Source organism: Durio zibethinus, chromosome 2 (genome assembly GCF_047325235.1).
Source record: "Durio zibethinus cultivar Kanyao isolate XHJ-2024 chromosome 2, ASM4732523v1, whole genome shotgun sequence".
Classification (NCBI taxonomy): domain Eukaryota; kingdom Viridiplantae; phylum Streptophyta; class Magnoliopsida; order Malvales; family Malvaceae; genus Durio; species Durio zibethinus.
The window spans coordinates 2,080,643-2,101,318 of NC_143163.1; the positions used below are offsets into that span (position 1 = coordinate 2,080,643).

At 31.6% G+C, this 20,676-nt stretch overlaps 1 protein-coding gene and 2 pseudogenes across 2 annotated transcripts; 1 reads left to right on the forward strand and 2 right to left on the reverse strand.

Moving 5' to 3' along the window:
• Positions 1-808: 808 nt before the first annotated feature.
• Positions 809-7,946, reverse strand: LOC111308705 (auxin-responsive protein SAUR68 pseudogene; annotated as a pseudogene). The gene is made up of 6 exons (XR_016328492.1): positions 7,676-7,946; positions 6,139-6,278; positions 4,694-4,875; positions 4,226-4,597; positions 3,135-3,698; positions 809-1,292 (listed from the first exon to the last, which is right to left on the reverse strand). The product of XR_016328492.1 is annotated as an auxin-responsive protein SAUR68 pseudogene (transcript).
• A 4,209-nt stretch (positions 7,947-12,155) lies between these two features.
• Positions 12,156-13,548, forward strand: LOC111308701 (endochitinase 1-like). Its single transcript, XM_022907234.2, has 3 exons — positions 12,156-12,659; positions 12,779-12,938; positions 13,040-13,548. The coding sequence occupies exons 1-3, from the start codon at positions 12,203-12,205 to the stop codon at positions 13,455-13,457; spliced, it is 1,035 nt and encodes a 344-aa protein (XP_022762969.2). The 5' UTR covers positions 12,156-12,202; the 3' UTR covers positions 13,458-13,548.
• A 1,216-nt stretch (positions 13,549-14,764) lies between these two features.
• LOC149519869 (auxin-responsive protein SAUR64-like) lies at positions 14,765-18,955 on the reverse strand (annotated as a pseudogene).
• Positions 18,956-20,676: the final 1,721 nt, after the last annotated feature.

Genomic DNA, 20,676 nt, shown 5'->3' on the forward strand with positions numbered 1-20,676 from the left:
GTATCGATGGGCCCATGAGCTAACTTTTCCAGGCATCAATTTAATTTCCATTAAAATAAACCTTAAAACGCAAATTGGATATGCCAAAGATATTTTTCAATGGACACCAGAAAAGGCTTCCAAATTAAGCCTGAGGCTGTAAAAAAATTGGGTCATCCTCTTAGGCTAGTCAGTTTAAAGCTTCACTGGGATGATCCCTAATTAAAAGCTAAGATATAGTTTGAAACCAAAGGAATATTTGACTGAGTTCCAAATTGATCCAGGGTTCAAATCACTGAGCATTTAGGATAGTTGAAGCTATGACAATTTTTAACAACATAGAAAGCGTTTATATTTGATACATTTTTTATGTATAAATGTTATACATTGTAAGTAAATCATATAATAATATTTTATTAAAAAAATTTGAAAATTTAAAAATTAATACTCTTGATCCTTAGAATATATTTAAAATTAATTTATTTGATGATGTATCATTACGCATTAAAAAAGGGCTAACTAGTAGTTTTAATAAAATATTGGGCCAGTTAAGCCCAATTATGGCCCTTTAGAAGACCACAAGGGCCTGATCTCTATTTGACATAACTAATAGTACTGTTCTTTTCCTTCTGTCTTCTCCGATCTTTATTGCGACTATTATTATTTTTTACTCTCTTATGGTTAATCACAAATCAAACAAAAATTAAAAAAGAAAAAGCCAGATAGCAAACATATCGATCCTTTGGATTAAGCAAATGCCAAATTGTATATATGATTTATCAAATTCATATATAGTATTGCTAAACTAATAAAAATCATGACAAATGTCTCCAAATTTTTAGTTTAATGATTAAACGCGTTTGAAGTAACATTAATGATCAATTTCGAATAAAATCTTTCTCTTTTTATTGAGCAACGATAGATAGTAATGGAATTGAGCACTGCTCTCTTCAATTCCTTAGTAATCCTTTTTTCGTAAAGGAGAGAATGTAATTCATGACAACTGAATCACATGGCAATGTTATACGCCCATCACTTGGCAGTCCAAACTCCTCTTCCGACATCTTGCAGAGTTCATGGAAAATGCTGTTGCTCAGAATCACCATGGGAATCACAAAACGTCTCTTACCATTGTGTAGATAACAAAGAAGCCTTAGTCAACTGCTGGTGATGTATTAGAATGATTTGCAGCAGCAATCTTTTTATTATTCCTTGCTGAAGTGATTTTTTTCCTTCCAATGGCTTCTATCTTCTGCCACTTTCTCGCCATTCTGATAAGCTTCTTTGTGGTAATCATGATTGCTTACTTGGTGCTGTGGATGGAAATTTTAGAGCAAGAAAATGAGGTTGATTGATATGTGATTGCTAGTAATACTGAGGGAAATAAGTCGGTCTGCTATTTATATAGGAAGAACCAAAACTCCTTGCTATGTTGGTCTTACTTGTGCTGTGAATTTCAATGCTGAAGCATGTAATTACTTCTATTAGACTCTATGTTTGCAACTTTTCATGAGATTCTTTTGTTGCCGTAAATTGACAAGAGGCAAAATTGTATCATATCTTCTAAAAAGCTAACGAAATCACATGGTCTATTAAACTGTCTTTTAGTTGATCCCAGTCCTGCGGATAAAACTATGTGAACAAGAAACTTGGAGATGACTAAATCAAGGCGTGCTAGATTTGGAACTTTACCTAAATGACATCCTTGAAGAAATTAGGAACGTTATTACTAATCAACTGTCAGAATCTATACAAGGTCAAAGACCATTTGCTTTTGTTGTGGTGGAATGTTCAATGTAAAATTGTAATTAGTTAGATGAATCCTTAATTCATGGTTTATAAATTAATATTATTAATAATAATAAAGATAAAACTAAATCCTTAATTCATGTTATTATATAAATGGTCCAAATTTGTGATTGAGAGGTAAAAGGCAAAGTGAGCAAAACCTGAAACTCTCAATATGTTAGACACTATAGCTCACTAATTAAGTATTATTTATATAGGTAATTAAACTGTATACTAAATTTTAATATACTACCCAAAGTAATAAGTCAATCACCTACATATACATAAATGGAAAAGACATATTATATTGCAGCAAAAATTATATGTCAAAATATCTGCCTTTTTAAATCATTTAATTTATTTGAAAAGGCTAATTACAAGATAACGAAATAATTATTTGAAACAAAAAGTAAATAGCTCTCAAAAACATGCATTTAGGGGAAAAAAAAAAAACAAAAGAAAAAAGAAGTGTTCATGTTACCATATTGCATCCAGATTGTTGTTCCTGTCCGTTTTCCCGTTGCATATATTTCAAACAAAGAGAAGTGTTTCAAAATTGGGATGTATTGAAAAAAGATGAGAGTTATAAATTAATATTTCATCAAGGAATTGTTCTCTAATCTTTTCCAATCTATGAGTTTCTTGTTCACAAAATATTACTAAAAATTGGGATACAGTTTTTATGAATGTCAGGTATTGGAGAAACTGTAATTGTCTGTATTCACCAATATTGTCTCGAAAGCTTTTTAGGGTTCCAACTAGGCTTGAAACAAATATGATTAAAACCGTAATCATAATAACATTAGGAGTGGAATTTAACTCAACAAGGAAAATAAACAAAGCACAGTTTTCAGTGAGATTGGAGTCATGGCTAGCCTCTTAAGGGAGATGCTAGTAGTCACTTTCAGTGTGCTGAATCCTTGTTGTCTTTTTACCTTAGAAAGAATCAAAGATGAGCCATTGGTCACTAGTTTCAAAGCTATTGCACACAAAAAGAGCAAGAAGTGAAAGAGAACAGCAGATCAATGAAATGGAAAATGTTGAAGCTACATTGCTATTCCTTGCAACAAGCAAATCTGACATCATGCAAATTGAGAATGTTCAAAATGAACTAAAAAAACAGAGCCTTGCCTTCAAGACTTTGAAGAAGAGCTTGAGGGTTTGTTTAGGCGCTTGATAAAAGTCAGACTCAATATTCTAAACATACTCAACCATTAGCTAGCCTCAAATATCATGTGAATTCATCTTGTAAATTAAACAAACACAAACGTAATATTCTTATGTCAAAGTAAAATATACTTCAGAAAATTTTGCTTCTTTTACATATTCCTTCTCTTCTTATTCCTTTTCCAGTTAATGAATCTCACCTATTAACCATATATTTCAAATGCATCGGAATGAATCTTGCGACTCAGGGAGTTAAGATCATAAAATTAGATGACAGGATAACACAGAATTTGTATTGTCAACATGATTTAACTGCAAAGGAGTCTAATATGCCTTCTGCATTAGAAAAAAAAAAAAGAAAAAGCTGTCAAATTACAGTTGTCTCAGGAAAACAATTAAATGCTTCCAATATTGATCAAGATTTGCACATGGTAAACTCATATCTCACTTGTTCTAGGAAATCAAAATATTCATGACATCCTACGCCCAGCATAATCAATTGTTACCATCATGGTGTTTTATAATATAATGCAAAGATTGCAAAACCAAGTATATGGATCTTACCTGGCTCTTGCACTACAGTGTCTTATCTTATCTGTTCCATTTGCATTTGATTGATCAATCACAAAACTCTTTAATTAGCATCAACAACAGTGGTTATTGCATGCAGGAATCATAAGCATGTGGCCATCAAGAGCACTTCAAATGCAGTGTTCATCTTTACCTCATGGTTTATGGTTGCACAAAAAATTAGCTTCAATCAACTGAAATGATAGACAAGTAACAATGAGAATAACCTGTCAAAATAAATCAAGCTGATTTAACAAATGAGCTTGCAGATCTTGTCTGCCTCCTGTACAGCAAAAAAAATTGGGACTTACACAATTATCTATCCAAAGCTAATAAACTTAATCAAATTAACTGCATAGACATGTTCATGCTAATGAAAATGTTGACAACATCAACCAACCATGATGACATATATTAATTTTATATATGGGGGCACACAAGTGATGAAGACCCCATGTTTAAAAAGGTTAAACATAAAACGATAATTAGCAGAACTATAAATTAGTTGACACACTAAATGCAGAAGAAAAAATGGTCACTGTCACTTAAATGATATTAAAACCACTCATGCATTGCATATTATTAAGTATTTCTTAGCCCAAGTTACATTTGGATTGGACTGATTAAAACAACTATGTAATGAGTTGTAAAGCTCGTGGAAAGGAGACAATGCATGAACATCACTAATATAATATTCAGATTGATATCAAGTCCATGTTACCTCTAATTGTCATTTGAAAGGAGGAGATTCTTCAGGTCTCACTCATCCAATAATATATATTAAGTAGATGAAGGGATGGGCAAATTGCTAGATTTAATTGAGAACAAAGCAGCTAAGTTTTCTCCATTGAAGAAATAATGGCTACAAATCCTTCTAACAACTTGCCCTCTAGATGAAGCCCACTAACTTCATATATTGATTGTATTTGAGCAAGTTGACAACTTATGAAGCTGCATGATTGTATTGATAAGTTGCTTCATTTAGCCCTCAATCAACAAAGCTTTAGCCAAGGAACAACAAAGCAAATATGTTGATGAGCTGTTGGATGGATCTCTGAAGCTTTTGGGCATGTGCAGCACTTCCATGGATGCCCTATCACAAACAAAGGAATACACACAAGAAATTCAATCAATTTTGCGTAGAAGACGAGAAGCTGAAACAGGGCTTGCAGTCGAGGCTAAAATATACTTGAACTCTAGGAAAGAGTGAAAAGGGCAACCAGCAAGGCTTTAGAATATTTGAAGCATGTGAAAAATGAATATGATACTTCTTTCTCTAGCAAAGGCAGTGAGACTGGAGCCACCTTCAGCATCTTGAGAGCGGCGCAAGAGGCAACTATCAGTGTCCTAAGTTCTTGTTGCTTTTTATCTCTGGGTGAGAGACAGTGTTAAGCCGTTGGTCAGTAGTTTCAAACTAATGAATTCCAAAAGATTAAGGTGTAATGAAAGAGAAGTACATATAAATGAGCAAGATAAGCAAATCTTATGTTAAAGTGGGTTATCCCACATCTAATAAATTTTTGATATACTATAGTCTTATATTTAAGTCAAGCCCCTCCACATACTGTCAATTAGTTTTAAGTTTGATGCTTAACATGGTATCAGAACCAAAACTTTCTTTTCGTTGCCCTTTCCTAATTTGTCACATGGAAAGCTTTTTTCATTTTCACTTACACGTGATGGGGGCTTGTTAAAGTAGATTATCCCACATTTAATAAATCTTCAATATTTTATAGTCTTATATTTAAGTTGAGCCCCTTCACATATTGTCAATTAGTTTTAAGTTTGATGCTTAACATGGTATCAGAGCCAGAACTTTCTTTCCATTGTCCTTTCTTAATTTGTCACGTGGAAAACTTTTTTCATTTTCACTTTCACGTGATAAGGTCTTGTTAAAGTGGATTATCCCACATCTAATAAATCTTTAGGCTGGACCCCTCCACTTACTGCTAATTGATTTTAAGTTGGATGCTTAACATGATATCAGAGTCAAGATTTTCTTTTCGTTTCCCTTTTCTTAATTTGTCATGTGAAAGACTTTCATCCAGCTTCGCCTACACATGACAAATTAAGAATGGGAGTATTTTCTTCAATTGCTTAACATGGTATCAGAGCTAGGACTTTCTTTTCGTTGCCCTTTCCTAATTTTTTTCACATAGAAAGCTTTTCCATCTTCGCTCACTGTGACAAATTAGGAAAGGGATTTTCTTTAGTTGCTTAACATCTTAGAATCAAATGCTTATTGAGAATAAACAAAAGGAGTTGCAAAAATCAGAAATATGTATTCAAGATTTTGTATAAGTCTTGACTCTCTCTTTAGACGTTTGATCAAAACCAAAGTCACTACTCTCAACTCTCTCAACCAATAGAGCCTCAATTATAATGAAGTCTGAATTGTATATTCATGAAACAGACATGTAATATTCTTATGATAAGGAAAATCTGAAAAAGTTCACGTTTTAGAACAAATTTTGCATCCATTAACTCAAATCTAATCTCAACTTTCTCTTTCAAATGCTACATAACTGAAATAACCAACTTCGGATTCATTAACAAATAAGGGGAAAAAGCAACAAAAGAATTGCCTACAGCAAGTTATCTAAGCCTACTAGATGTAATATGCAATTCACTCACAAGCACCAATAATTGGCTTTTGCTTCTTCATTTTTAAAGCAAATGTTGTCAACATCACGATGTGTACTGCAAACTGCACATCCTTAAGAGATACAGACCGGGATGCACAACCCAAAACAGTTTTGCACTGGGTTGGGTGCCTGGCAAAGACGAGAAATTCCTTAGATCCAAATAACAATTGTATTATATAGCATTTTACATAAAGCTCCAACCTCCTAATATATTCTGCCTAAAAGACAACCTAATGCGGCAGATGGCAAACTTGCCAGACTGAATTGTACATTTAACTCTCTAGGCTATCTTTTATCTTTGGAATTAATTAATCCAGCAAAATTAGAAGTAGAATAAAAGTTTGACAATATGAAATATGTAGCAAAATATCACCCGAAAATTGAACCAAAGGAAAAACAGAGTATGTAAAACAGTGCAAAATCAAAATAAAAAACAGAATCAAATTCAAGCTTTCCTTCATTGGTTATTGTATAAAATAAAAGTAAAAACATTTACAAGGATACAATGAAAAGGATCAGACTGTAAAATTCTTTTTAGCAATATTTATTTTAAATTACATAAACAAGTGAAAGACAAAAGGCACATAAAAATATGTATAAATTCAAATAAATTTTTTAATTCACAAAATTGCTCCTTCATGATTCACAATGTCTGAAACAGATACAAAGAAAGAATATATTAGTATCAAAGGGTTTCAAAAACCTAAACACTAGACCTGCAAATGTCAATTATTTTCTTTGCATTGCATTGTCACACACAAAAAGTGAAATTAGGATTTTTGAGAATGTTCAGATCTCTCAAAAATTGAAGGCTATAAAAGAAATTGAAAGAATAATCAAAGATTTGATAAAAAAAACTTTGAGTAATTTAAAAAAGAAATATAAATCAACCTTTGAATTTTCAAAAACCTAAACCCTGATTCTTTTCTTTGAATTGCATTATCACGAACAAACGACTGAACTTAGCGTTTTTGAGAAAGTTCAAATAAAAAAAACTAAAGCCTCTAAAAATTACATGTTTAATAAAGAAAAAACTTGAAATAATAACCAAAAAGAGATAAAATTTTCCCAAAAATTGAATTCAGCATTTTTGAGAAAGTTCAAATAAAAAAAAAAAACCAAAGCCTCTACAAATTACACTTTTTTTTAGATAATAAAATTACATGTTTAATAAAGAAAAAACTTGAAACAATAACCAAAAATCAATAAAAATTTCCAAAAAATTCAAAGCATAAACAAAAATTTGACGATAAAGAAGAAATATAATCCAACCTTTAAATTTTCAAATACCTGAACCCTAATTCTTTTCTTTGAATTGCATTGTCACGAACAAACTACTGAAATTAGGGTTTTTGAGAAAGTTCAAATACTGAAGCCTATAAAAATTACATTTTTTAGACAATAAAAATTACATGTTTAATAAAGAAATAACTTGAAACAATAACCAGAAATTGATAAAAAAAAAACTTCGAATAAATTCAAAGAAGAAACAAAAAATTGAGAATAAAAAAGAAATATAAACCAACCTTTGAATTTTCACAAGCCTAAACCGTACCATGCCTTGCGAATCTCTTTTTTTTGTAATGAATATCACGTTTGAGTGAAATTTTTTAAAACGTTCCATGGAGAGAGAGAAATTGAGAAAGGTTTATTACAGAGAGGGATGGAAATGTAGAGTAACGGTTAGTGGGCAGAGACAGAGGGAGTGGGGCTTTTGTTTTCTTATTAATATTACTTTGACCGCTGGGGATTTTATTGTATTTGTTAGTATTTTGTTTAATTGAATTGGTCTTAAGAAGCATTATCTACTGTTAGATTACCATCTCAGATCTACGATTTTTATTAGCGTCCCTTACACGCTATTTGCTAGATGTTAAAAAAACGGCTAACTCAAACTTTAACTAAAATATTGGGCCTTTTAAACCCCACATGGGCCCTTTCAAAATTATATGGGCCCAATCTCTATCTTGCGGAGTTTCGTTGCACTTTTTTTTTGTCTCACAATAAAAAATATAAATTACAAAATTAAATACAATACAAAATATAAAATAAAATCAATTTTAGTTAAAAAATTCATCTATTTAATATTTCACGAATTTTTTTTATGATTTTATAACGATGAATTCATTTACATATAACAAAAATTTAAAAGATTTTTTAGAACATTCAGAACATTTATAATTGTCATAGATAACGAGTGAAATTAGAGTTTTTAAGAACATTCAGATCTCTCAAAAAAACTGAAGGCTACAAAAAATTAGTTGTTTAATAAAAAAATTAAACAATAATCAAATATTTAATAAAAAAAATTTTGAATAATTAAAGAAGAAACAAAAAGTTAAGAATAAAAAAGAAATAACCTTTGAATTTTCAAAAACCTACACCCTGATTCTTTTCTTTGAATTGCATTATCACCAACAAATGACTGGAATTAGGGTTTTTGAGAAAGTTCAGATAAAAAAAAACTGAAGCCTATAAAAATTACATGTTTAATAAAGAAAAAACTTGAAACAATAGCCAGAAATCCATAAAAACTTCGACCAAATTCAAAGAATAAACAAAAATTTGAGAATAAAGAAGAAATAAAAACCAACTTTTGAATTTTTAGAAACCTAAATCATACCATGCCTTACGAATCTCAATTTTTTTTTTTTTTGAATTGCATTATCACTTTTGGGTGAAATTAGGGTTTTTAAAAACTTTGAGATCCAAAAAAATCGAAATCGATAAAAGATCTATTGTTTAATAAGCAAAGAATTCATATAAATTTTGAATAAATTCAAACAAGAAACTAAAAATTGAGAATAAAGAAGAAATATTTACCATGCACATTGAATTCTTTTTATTTCCCGCCATCTGATCATTTTATTTCTAAAACCGATCACGCCCTGGGAAACTATTTATAGTATCGTGAGGGTCAGGGTTACTTAGAAATAACGCTATTTTAAGATAGTGGAGACCTGCATTATCGATCGTTAGATTACGATCACACTTAGATATACCGCTTTTATTAGCTTCCTTTTCATGCTATACGCTAAATGCCAAAAGAACACCTAACTCAAACTTCGACTAAAATATTGGGCCTCTTAAACCCAAATTGGGCCCTTAAAACACCACATGGGCCCAATCTCTATTTTGAAGAGTTTCTTTTCACTTATTTTATTATCTTTTTTGTTACAATAAAAAAATATAAAAATAAAATCAATTTTAGTTCACAAATTCATTTGGTTAATATGACACTAATTTTTTTTTTTTGACGATTTTATAACAATGAATTCATATACATAGAATGAGAATTTAAAAGATTTGAACCTTAAATTTCATAAACTTTTGTCTTGTGATAACTTGTAAGTTATATGAATGTTTCTCAAAATTTAATAATCATAGGATTAAATTTAGAAACATTAATGAAACCTTCCATACATGGAACAATAGTTAAAATTATATATATGTCAGTCAAATTCACAATTTCTAAATTAATAATAATAATAATAATAATAATAATAATAATAATAATAAAAGATATATAGAACTAAATCTTTAATTCATGTTATTATATATATGGTCCAAAATTGTGATTGAGAGGTAAAAGGCAAGGTGAGCAAGACCTAAAACTCTCAATATGTTAGGCACTATAGCTCACTAATTAAGTATTATTTTTATATATAGGCAAATAAACTATATACTAATTTTTAGTGCACTAGCCAAAGCAATAAGTCAATAACCTACATGTACATAAGTGGAAAAGACTTTTATACACTATATTGAACCAAGAATTAGATGTCAAAATATCTGCCTCTTCAAATCATTTAATGTATTTAAAGAGGTCAATTAGAACATAATGAAATGAATATTTGGAAGAAAATGTAAATTATTTCTGCATAACTAAAAATATAGTATTTTTTCTAGTTAAATTTGAGGCTTAAGCTAATTGATTTATTCAATTGATTTGAAATTTAAATTTCAATACATGAAATTTTTTATCCTACTGCTCAAGTTAAAATCTCCTTTATACAAAAATAAATATATATATATATATATATTTTTAGTATTCCTTTAAGCAAGTTGTGATATATTACTATGCATGATTATAAAATCTGTCATATTACCATGCATCAGACCAATAAAACAGTCTTGCAAGAAAATATATAGACTTCTAGCTAGCATCGACTTGAGTTATGGTGTTCATCTCAAAAAGCTGCTTTAATGAGGGAAAATACAAAAAGAAAAAAGAAGTGTTCATGTTACCATATTGCATCCAGACAATTGTTTGTGTCGGTTTCTCGTCGCATATTTCAAACAAAGAAAAGTGTTTCAAAACTGGGATGTATTGAAGAAATATGGGAGCTAAATATTTTGTCTAGGAGTTCATCAACTGTTTACAAGATGGTCTTAGTTAAGTGCAAAGCCACAAAACCTAGTTTTTAGACCTTGGAATATACCAAAAGCCGGACTCTGGATGCTGCCTTCAATAACTGGCAAATCTCCCTCAGCTCTGATGGTAGCTGCAGCCTGCAGGTTATTTCGATATCTTATACGGGACCATATCATTACGTGACAGACCTGAACTGAAAGGAACTTGATAGCTATCCTCGGGCCCCATTTCTCAATGACTCAATATTGCATCATCCAAATCAATTATTGTAGCATATTCTCCCTTTTCATACCAGCGTTTAACTTGACTGATCAAGTTTCAAGCCCAGTAACAATTTGGAAAAAAATAAATTGCTTCTGCCTAATTATTTTGTTAACGACATAGTCTTTTTAGTTCTGTTTGGGAGCGGCTTATCGCGTTTGATTATAAAATTTGTCATATTACCATGCATGATAAGACCAATAAAACAGTAACACAAGAAAATATATTGAGTTCTATCTATCATCAGCTTTATTTATGGTATTCCTCTCAAGAACCTATATATTAATAGGGAAAAAACAAAAAAAAAAAAGAAGAACAACAAGAAAATAAGTGTTCATGTTGCGCCATGCATCCAGGTTGTTGTTTGTGTTTGTTTCTCGTCGCATATTTCAAACAAGGAAAAGTGACTCAAACTTGGGATGTATTGAAAAAAGATGGGAGTAAAATATTTTGTCAAGGGGTTCATCAATTGTTTGCAAGATGATGCTAATCAAGTGCAAGGGACCAAACCATAGTTTTTAGACTTTCAAATATACCAAAAGCTGGAGTCTGGATGCAGCCTTCATTAATTAGCAAATTGCCCTCTGCTCTGTCAGTGGCTGCACGCTATCTCGATATCTTATACAGGACCATATCCTCCCGCGATGACCTGAACTGAAAGGAGCTTGATAGCTCTCCTCAGGCCCCATTTCTCAATGACTCAATGTTGCATCATCTAAATCAATTATTGAAGCATATTCTCCCATTTCATACCGGTATTTAACTTTACCGATCAAGTTTCAAAGCAGCAACTATTTCATCGGAGTTAAGATCAGAATTGAGGTTCAGACTTCAGAGTTCGAATTCTCACTCTGCATGTACCTCTCATACCAAAAAATGTTATCCTATAGTTATCATAGGGTACAAGAATAGATGCCTTAAGAATAGCTTTTGAAATGACTTTGAAGAGATGCAAAACATTGTCCCTCCCCCAATTTTCTTTTCCTCTGCTCTGTTTGTCAAGTTCAAGCTAAAAAAGCCTAAATAATAACCATATATAGAATCATAGATCACTTCTTTTGGGAGCATGTAAAGCAGAAACAAAATTTACATATACAACCATTGTTGGTTTTTCATATGCAGAGCTGTTGAGCGATGGTACTATCATTAATATTTGGCCCCATAACAGCATTGATGTGCAAAAACTAAAACGATCAATTCAACAGCCAGCCCACATTTCAAACGTGTACGAATTTTTATTAATAAGGGGCGTCCTTTAGTAGATGAGAATCTGAGATCTGCCAGCGCCCAATTGAATAAAATCAAGGACACATATCTGATCTTTCTCCATCACTCCACTATTTATATGCACGTCCATCATTTCACCCTTCACTCACAATTTACAAAAAAAGGAAAAAACTACATGCATGCATAAGAAATGTGCTTTAGGGCCTTGGCAGTTTTCTCTTTGTTCTTATCCTATGCACTGCTAGGCTCAGCTGAGCAGTGTGGATCGCAAGCTGGTGGCGCCCTGTGCCCAGAAGGCCTATGTTGTAGCCAATGGGGTTGGTGTGGCAGCACAGATGACTACTGCAAAAAGGAAAACGGTTGCCAAAGCCAGTGCGAAGGAGATGATACTGGCGGAGGAGACGACGACGACGATGACACTGGCGGTGACACCGGCGGTGGACTCGCTGATATAATAACAAGAGAAATCTTTGAAAAGATGCTTCCATATAGAAACGATCCGCGTTGTCATGCCGTTGGCTTCTACACCTATAATGCTTTCATAGCGGCTGCAAAGTCTTATCCTGCCTTCGCTACAACTGGTGATGATGCCACTCGTAAGAGGGAAGTTGCTGCTTTCTTGGGCCAAACTTCCCATGAAACTACTGGTTAGTCCCATTTTGAAAGTTAATAATAGTAATAACTCACCATCTTTTCAACATGACTAATATGCTAACAATTCTCAGAAAACATTATCATTTTAACAATTAATTTGATGATGCTGTAGGTGGACCAGGGTGGGATCCACCCGGTGGTCCATATTTGTGGGGATACTGCTACAATAAGGAAGTAAACCCCCCTTCAGATTACTGCGATTGGACAAACCTAGAATACCCTTGTGCATCTGGTCAGCAATATTATGGCCGGGGTCCCATACAACTTTCTTGGTAACTGCATGACCTTTCACCGTTCGTTCTTTAACATATTTAGGGCAAGACAAATTTTGATTTGTTGACATTGGAATAATTAATTAACTTTGATATTTCAGGAACTACAACTATGGGCCGTTTGGAGCATCCGTAGGGCAGGACCTGTTGCAAAACCCAGGCCGGCTATTAAGTAATATTACACTTTCCTACGAGTCAGCATTCTGGTTCTGGATGACTCCACAACCGCCAAAGCCTTCTTGCCATGAGGTGATAACCGGAGAATGGACACCTTCCGCTAGGGACGTGGCCGCTGGCAGGCTTCCAGGATATGGTGTGATCACAAATATTATCAATGGCGGCATTGAATGTGGTAAGGGTTGGAATGCAGCGGGAGAGGACCGCATTGGGTTCTATAAGAGGTACTGTGACATGCTTGGAGTTAGCTATGGTGAATATCTTGACTGCTACAGCCAGAGGCCTTTCAGTGAAGGACTTTTGGTAAACATTAATGATGTTATAATTAAAACGGTGATCTGATCCGACCTAGTGTGTTGGATTTGCTATGAAACTGTGTTCTATATATGCTTATGTGAAATTGCAGTCTAGAAATGTTTTAAAAGTTTATGTACGCTTCGTGGAAGAATAATTAATAAAATGGATATGCTTCGTGTAGGTACCTTTGTAGAGGTACCTAGCTATAGCTTTGATCCTTAATCAACTGGCTATGAAAATTAGCATTCTCACTGCCCTTGGCTTTAAAAGAAGTTTTTGATTCAAAATCCTTCATTAATACACAATGCCTCATTATTCGACATGAAAAATCTCCAACGTGTTCAAGGAGCTCTTAATATAATTGATTGATTGATAATCCAAGAACAAGTGAAGTGAAGGACCATTACGCATGCCGTTGATACCTGTCATTTCTTACTAACTTTTCAAGGCATCAATTTAATTTCCACTAAAATAATCCTTAAAATGCAAATTGGATATGCAAAATATATTCATCGATGCACACCAGAAAAGGCTTCCAAATTAAGCTTGAAGCTGTAAAAAAATTGGGTCATCCTCTTGGGCTAGTCAGTTAAAAGTTTCGTTGGGATGATCCCTAATTAAATACTAAGATATAGTTTGAACCCAAGAACTATTCGACTGAGTCCAAAATTGATACAGGGTTCAAACCACTGAGCATTTAGGATAGTTGAAGCTAAGACAATTTTTAACATCATAGAAACAGTTTATATTTAATGTATTATTTATATAGAAATGTTATATATTGTAAGTAAATCATATAATGATATTTTATTAAAAATTTAATTTTAAAATTTAAAAACAATTAATTTTTTTGATGATATAACATTTTATAATTTACTGATAGTATATAATATTATATAATAATAATACATGGACTACAAATTAAAAAAAAAAAAAACAATTTTAAAATGTTCGGTTCTCTTCGTGCATAAAAAAAAAAATTCCTAGAAATAAAACTATTTTAAGGCCGTGGAGAACGCATAATCTGTCATGGAATTATGATTGGACCCAAACATACAGTCTTCATTCAAAATTAGCGTTCTTGTCACGCTTTACGCTAAATGTAAAAGACGGCTAACTAATGCTTACAGTAAAATATTGGGCCTGTTAAGCCCAATTGTGGCTAAGGCCTGATCTCTATTTGAAATAACTAATAATACTGTTCTTTACCTTCTCTCCTCTCCAATCCTATTGCTACTATTACTGTTTTCGACTTTCTTATAGTTAATCACTAATCAAACAAAATTTAAAAAAAAAAAATAATAGACATGCACCAAAATAGACTTTCTCAGTCATGAATTCTGCTATGTACCTCCATTTGGCTATCCAAGTGCATAACATTTATCATTAGCTGAGATTACGGTTACTGATGCTAGAAAAATATCATGTAAGGCTGCTGAAGCTTCGGATATCATTTTAGAACATAACTTGCTATTTTCAGAGCATCATAAAGCAAAAGGAAGTTCTTCCTGACATGTTGCAAGAGCTTCATGTTTATCAAGGAGACGGGCAATGACTGATTTTTGTTCTCAATGATGTCTATTGCATTTTGCAAAGTTACTAGGATTTCTCAATGAAACGTCTTTTTGCATTACACAATGATATTTTGAATCATTTACACCTAGAAAGAGATTTTGTTTTCTCTATTATCTTTTGTTTAAAACAAAATCTCTTTCAAGATTCAAAGCCTATTCACTCAGAACCCACAAACAAGTGACTGTTGATCTGCATGTCCTTGACTGAAATAAGTATCTGATGAGCAAAGGTAGGTAGTAATGGAATTGAGCACTGCTCTCTCCAATTCCTTAGCTAATCCTTTTTTCATAAGGGAGAGAATGTAATTCATGACAACTGAATCACATGGCAACGTTATAGGCCCTTCACTTGACAGTCCAAACTCCTCTTCCTACATCTTGAAGAGTCCATGGAAAATGCTGTTGATCAGAAACACCATGGGAATCACAAAACGTCTCTTATCCATTGTGTAGATAACAAAGAAGCTTTGTCAGCTGCTGGGGATGTATTAGAATGATTTGCAGCAGCAATCTTTTTATTATTCCTTGCTGAAGTAATTCTTTTCCTTCCAATGGCTTCTATCTGCTGCCACTTTCTTGCCATTCTGATAAGCTTTCTTTGTGGTAATCATGCTTGCTTACTTTGTGCTGTGGATGGAAATTTTAGAGCAAGAAAATGAGGTTGATTGATATGTGATTGCTAGTAATACTGAGGGAAAAAAGTCAGTCTGCTAGCAGTCACATATAGATGATGTACTTTATCTCATTGAACTCAAGACTTGACGTTATACCAAGTGTTGAGTCGAATTTTTATCATGGGTGACTTTACTTCATAAGCTTGACCCTCATTCTTATTGAGATCATTTTTACCAATTATTTAACATGACTTTTGGTTAACGGATCCGTCAAGTTTTCACTTGACCTCTCATAATTTATAGTGATAACTTTATCTGAAATTAATTATCGAATATAGCCATGTCTTAATCCAATATGTCTAGACTTTTCATTATATACTTGGCTATATCCCCTTGCTAGAGTTACTTTATTATTACATTAGATAAAAATTAAGAAAATTGGTTTAAGCCATAAAGGTACTTCATATAATAAATATCTTAGCTATTCAGCTTCTTTAGCTGTTGCAGCTAATGTGATAAACTTAGCTGCCATGATGGAATCTGTTATGCATGTTTGTTTTTTGGAACCTTAAAAAATGAAACCCCCATCAAGTACAAAGATTCACTTGCTTGTAGAAGTATAATCTTCCATATTAGTAATCCAACTAGTATTAGAATATTCTTATATAACTAAAGGATATCCACTATAACACAATTCATAATTGATTGTTTTCTTTAAATATCGAAAAACATTTTTAACTGCTTGTCAATGTAAGTTACTTAGATTATTTGTATACTCACTCAACTTTTCAATTGCAAATGCTATGTTTGGTCTTGTACAAGTCATTGCATACATCGGACAAATAATTACTTTTTCATATTGCAACTGATCGATTGTTCTATCAGTATTAGATCCTAATTTTAGTTGAGCATCTATGGGTTTAGATATAGGAATACAATCGAAAAGATTAAACTTTTTAAGTATTTTTTCAATAATGCGATTGTGACAATGTTATACCACTATCATTCCTAGTTATTCTAATTTCAAGAATAACATCCGCTACACTTATATCTTTCATTGAAAAATTATTTGATAAAAATATATTTGTTTCCTTAACTTGTTCTGAAACAATGCCAAATATTAACATATCATCCACATATAAGCAAATTATGTCATTTTCAAATTTGTTATATATGCACTTATCTGGCTTATTAATTTTAAAACAATAGTAAAAGCAATTTCATCAAACTTTTGGTGCCATTGTTTTGGTGCTTGCTTAAATCTGTTCAAGGATTTTACAAGTTTACAAACCTTATGCTCTTAACCTAGAATGATAAATACTTTCGATTGTTTCATGTATACTTTTTCTTCTAATTTACCATTTAAAAATGCCATCTTTACATTCATTTTATGTATAATCAAATTATAAATCGAGACAAGCGAGATTAAAAGGCTAATTGTAGTAATTCTAGCTATTGGAGCATAAGTATCAATGTATTTTATCCTTTGATTTTGTATAGTCTTTGGCTACCAACCTTGCTTTAAATTTATTTATAATTCCATCCACCTTCATTTTCTTTTTGAAAATTCATTTACAGCTTATTAGATTAGAACCTGATGGAAGGTCAACCAAAATCCAAGTGTTATTTTCTATTATTGAGTCAATTTCATCATTTATTGTTTCTCTCCAAAAAGCAGAATCTTAAGACTTCATTGCCTCTTCTTATGTAACAAAATCAAACTCCGCATTAAAACAATAAGGAATTTAATTATTTATGCTTTCACCAGTCCCTTCTATAAAGAAGATAAAAAAAATCTAGTCCAAAATCTTTTGCCTTTCTAACCCTTTTGCTTTTTTTTTTTTTTAACAAGATTTGTCACTAATTTCAATTTGTTCCAATGGATTTGAAATTTTTTTTCACTTGTAGGTTAAAATTGCTTGTAGTTGTCTCAAAATAGATTTAAATATATTTTCATAAAAAATTGTATCTCTTGATTCAATAACAGTGTTAACTGAAATTGAATTATTTGGTTCAATAACCATAAATCTATATGCTTTACTATTTTGTGCATATTCTATAAATATGCATTCTATTCCTTTTTTCAGCTAACTTTTTCGTTTTGGGTTTTGAAATTTTAACTACAGCTCTACATCCTTACACCTTTAAATAATTAAGATTTGATTTTTTTTTCTTTCACTGCTTATATGAGGTTATTTTTATTTCTTTATTGAAAATTATATTAGTATATGATAAGCTGTTAATAAAGTTTCACTCTAAAATCCTTGTTCAAGACCAAGATATGATAATATTGCATTTATCATTTCTATTAAGACCCTGTTCTTTCTTTCAGCTACACCATTCTATTGAGGTGTATAAAGAGCAGTAACTTGGTAGATTATTATGGTGGATTGAAAGTAACTTGAACTATAATATTCTCCTCGGATTGGACCTCAAGCACTTGATAAAATATTTACACTGAAGTTCAATTTCAAATTTATATTTTTTAAACTTATCAAGTACTTTATTTTTGAAACATAATAGATAAACATAACAATATCTAATACAATTTTCTATAAATGTGATAAAATGTTACTTTTCAGATGATAAAGAGTCCTATACATATCACAAACATATTGTGAATTAAATCAAGTAATTTTGTATTTTTTTTAACCTTAAAAAAAGGATTTCTGGTAATTCTAATCAACATGCATGTATTACATTTATTAATGTCTCGACTAAATTTAGGAATTAACAAAAACTTACTCATATCATGTAATTTCTATAATTTAAATGACCTAATCTATAATGCCATAAATATGAAGATTCAACCATGTAAATAGAAACATCATTTTTATTTTTGTTAATAATATTGAGTTTGAATATTCTCTCATACATATACCCTTTCCTAACAAAAATTTCTCTCTTAGACAAAATAAATTTATTTACCTTAAATACAAGTTTAAAACCAAACTTGTTCAATAGACTTTCAAACACTAAGTTTTTCCTAACTTCTATTAAATAATAAACAACATTCAAAGTTAAAGTTTTTTCTTAAGTGAATTCAAGGTCAACAATCATTTTACCTTTTATTGTTGCTGTAAAAGAATTTCTCATGTAGAAAACACTGTCATATTCACTTGATTTGAATGTTGTGAACATGCTTTTGTCTTTGCATACAAGTTTTGTTGTCTCAGGATCAACTCATCAATATTCATCATTTTCAATCATGTTGATTTTGGGAACTGTGGCAACAAATTTTTCAAAAATATCTCTTTTTGAAGAATCATTTTACTTTTGTAACAATTGATATTCTTTCTTAAAATATCATGACTTACCACAATGATAAATGAGTCTTTCTTATTCTTTTTGTCATTAACAATCCGTTTGAACTTAATTTTTTTTATCAGATATTATAATCTAATTTTTTTTTTAAATATGAACTTTGGCATCTAAAAAAAAAAAACAATTACTGAAGTTTGTAGCTGTTAGGATTCCTATTATCTCAAAATTAAACAGAATAATAAATTATCAGTATGCGAAACTTCAATGTCCTTCACATGGATGCATGCACCAATTTAAGTAGGATAACAGCCTGAAACTTAAATGTTATGACTGTGTTAGAAGGACAACTTAATAATCATGCAACATCAATCATTAAACTCCAAGCATTTTTCTATTCTGTGGGATAAGATGTGTAGCAGTAGAGCTTGTCTGCAGATCTTGCTTGCCTCCCGCACGACAATATATTAATCCAGACAGGAAGAAGTGCACAGAATAAGGTAGAAAAAAAATAGCCATTGCCTCGGGAAAAAAATTTTAAAACTGCTGGTGCATCGCCCATTAAATAGTATACTTGTATCTCAGGAATCAAGATATACTAGGAGTTTACTAGCTGGTGTCAAGTCCATGTTACCTTCAACTGCAATTTGAAAGGACGAGATTCTTCATGTCTCCCCCATCACAAGATTAATGTATATATATATATATATATATAATATACATTTATATGTATGTATATACATATATTGGGTAGACGAAGAGAAGGCAAAATATATGTCAAAATATAGGCCTCTTCAAATCATTTAATTTATTTAAAGAGGCTAATTAGAACATATTGAAATAATGATTTGGAACAAAAAGTAAATTGCTTTTACATAACTAACAATAAAATCTTTTTTTTAATTGAATTTGAGGTTTAGGCTAATTAATTTATCCAATCTATGCGAAGACTAAATTTCAATAAATGCAATTTTTTATCTTATGCTCAAGTTAAAATTTTCTATATACAGAAAATATATATTTTTTTAGTATTCTTTCAAGCAAGTTGTGATATATTACCATGCATGATTATAAAATCTGTCATATTACCATGCATCAGACCAATAAAACAGTCTTGCAAGAAAATATATAGACTTCTAGTTAGCATCCACTTTATTTATGGTGTTCCTCTCAAAAACCTGCTTTAATGGAAAAAAAAAAATAAATTAGTGTTCACGTTAGCATATTGCATCTAGATTATTTTTTGTGTCGGTTTCTCATCACATATTTCAAACAAAGAAAAGTGTTTCAAAATTGGGATGTGTTGAAAAAGGCTGGGAGTAAAATATTTCGTCAAGTAGTTCATTAATTGTTCAAAAGATGATCTTTGTTAAGGGAAAAGGCACCGAAACCTAGTTTTTAGACTATGGAATAAACCAAAAGCCGGAGTATGGATGCTGCTTTCATTAATTGGCAAATCTCCCTCAGCTCTGTCGGTGGCTGCAGCCTGGAGGCTATTTCCATATCTTACACAGGAACATACCGTTTCGTGACAGACCTGAACTGAAAGGAACTTGATAGCTATCCTCGGGCCCATTTCTCAATGACTCAATAATGCATCATCCATATCAATTATTGTAGCATATTCGCCCTTTTCATACAAGCATTTAACTTTACTGATCAAGTTTCCAAGCAGTAACTATTTCATGGGAGTTGAGATCAGAATTGAGTTTTGGAGTTCGAATTCTCACTCTGCATGCACCTATCATGCCAAAAAATGTTGTCCTATAGTTATAATAGGGTATAAGAATAGATTCCTTAAGATTAGCTTTTGAA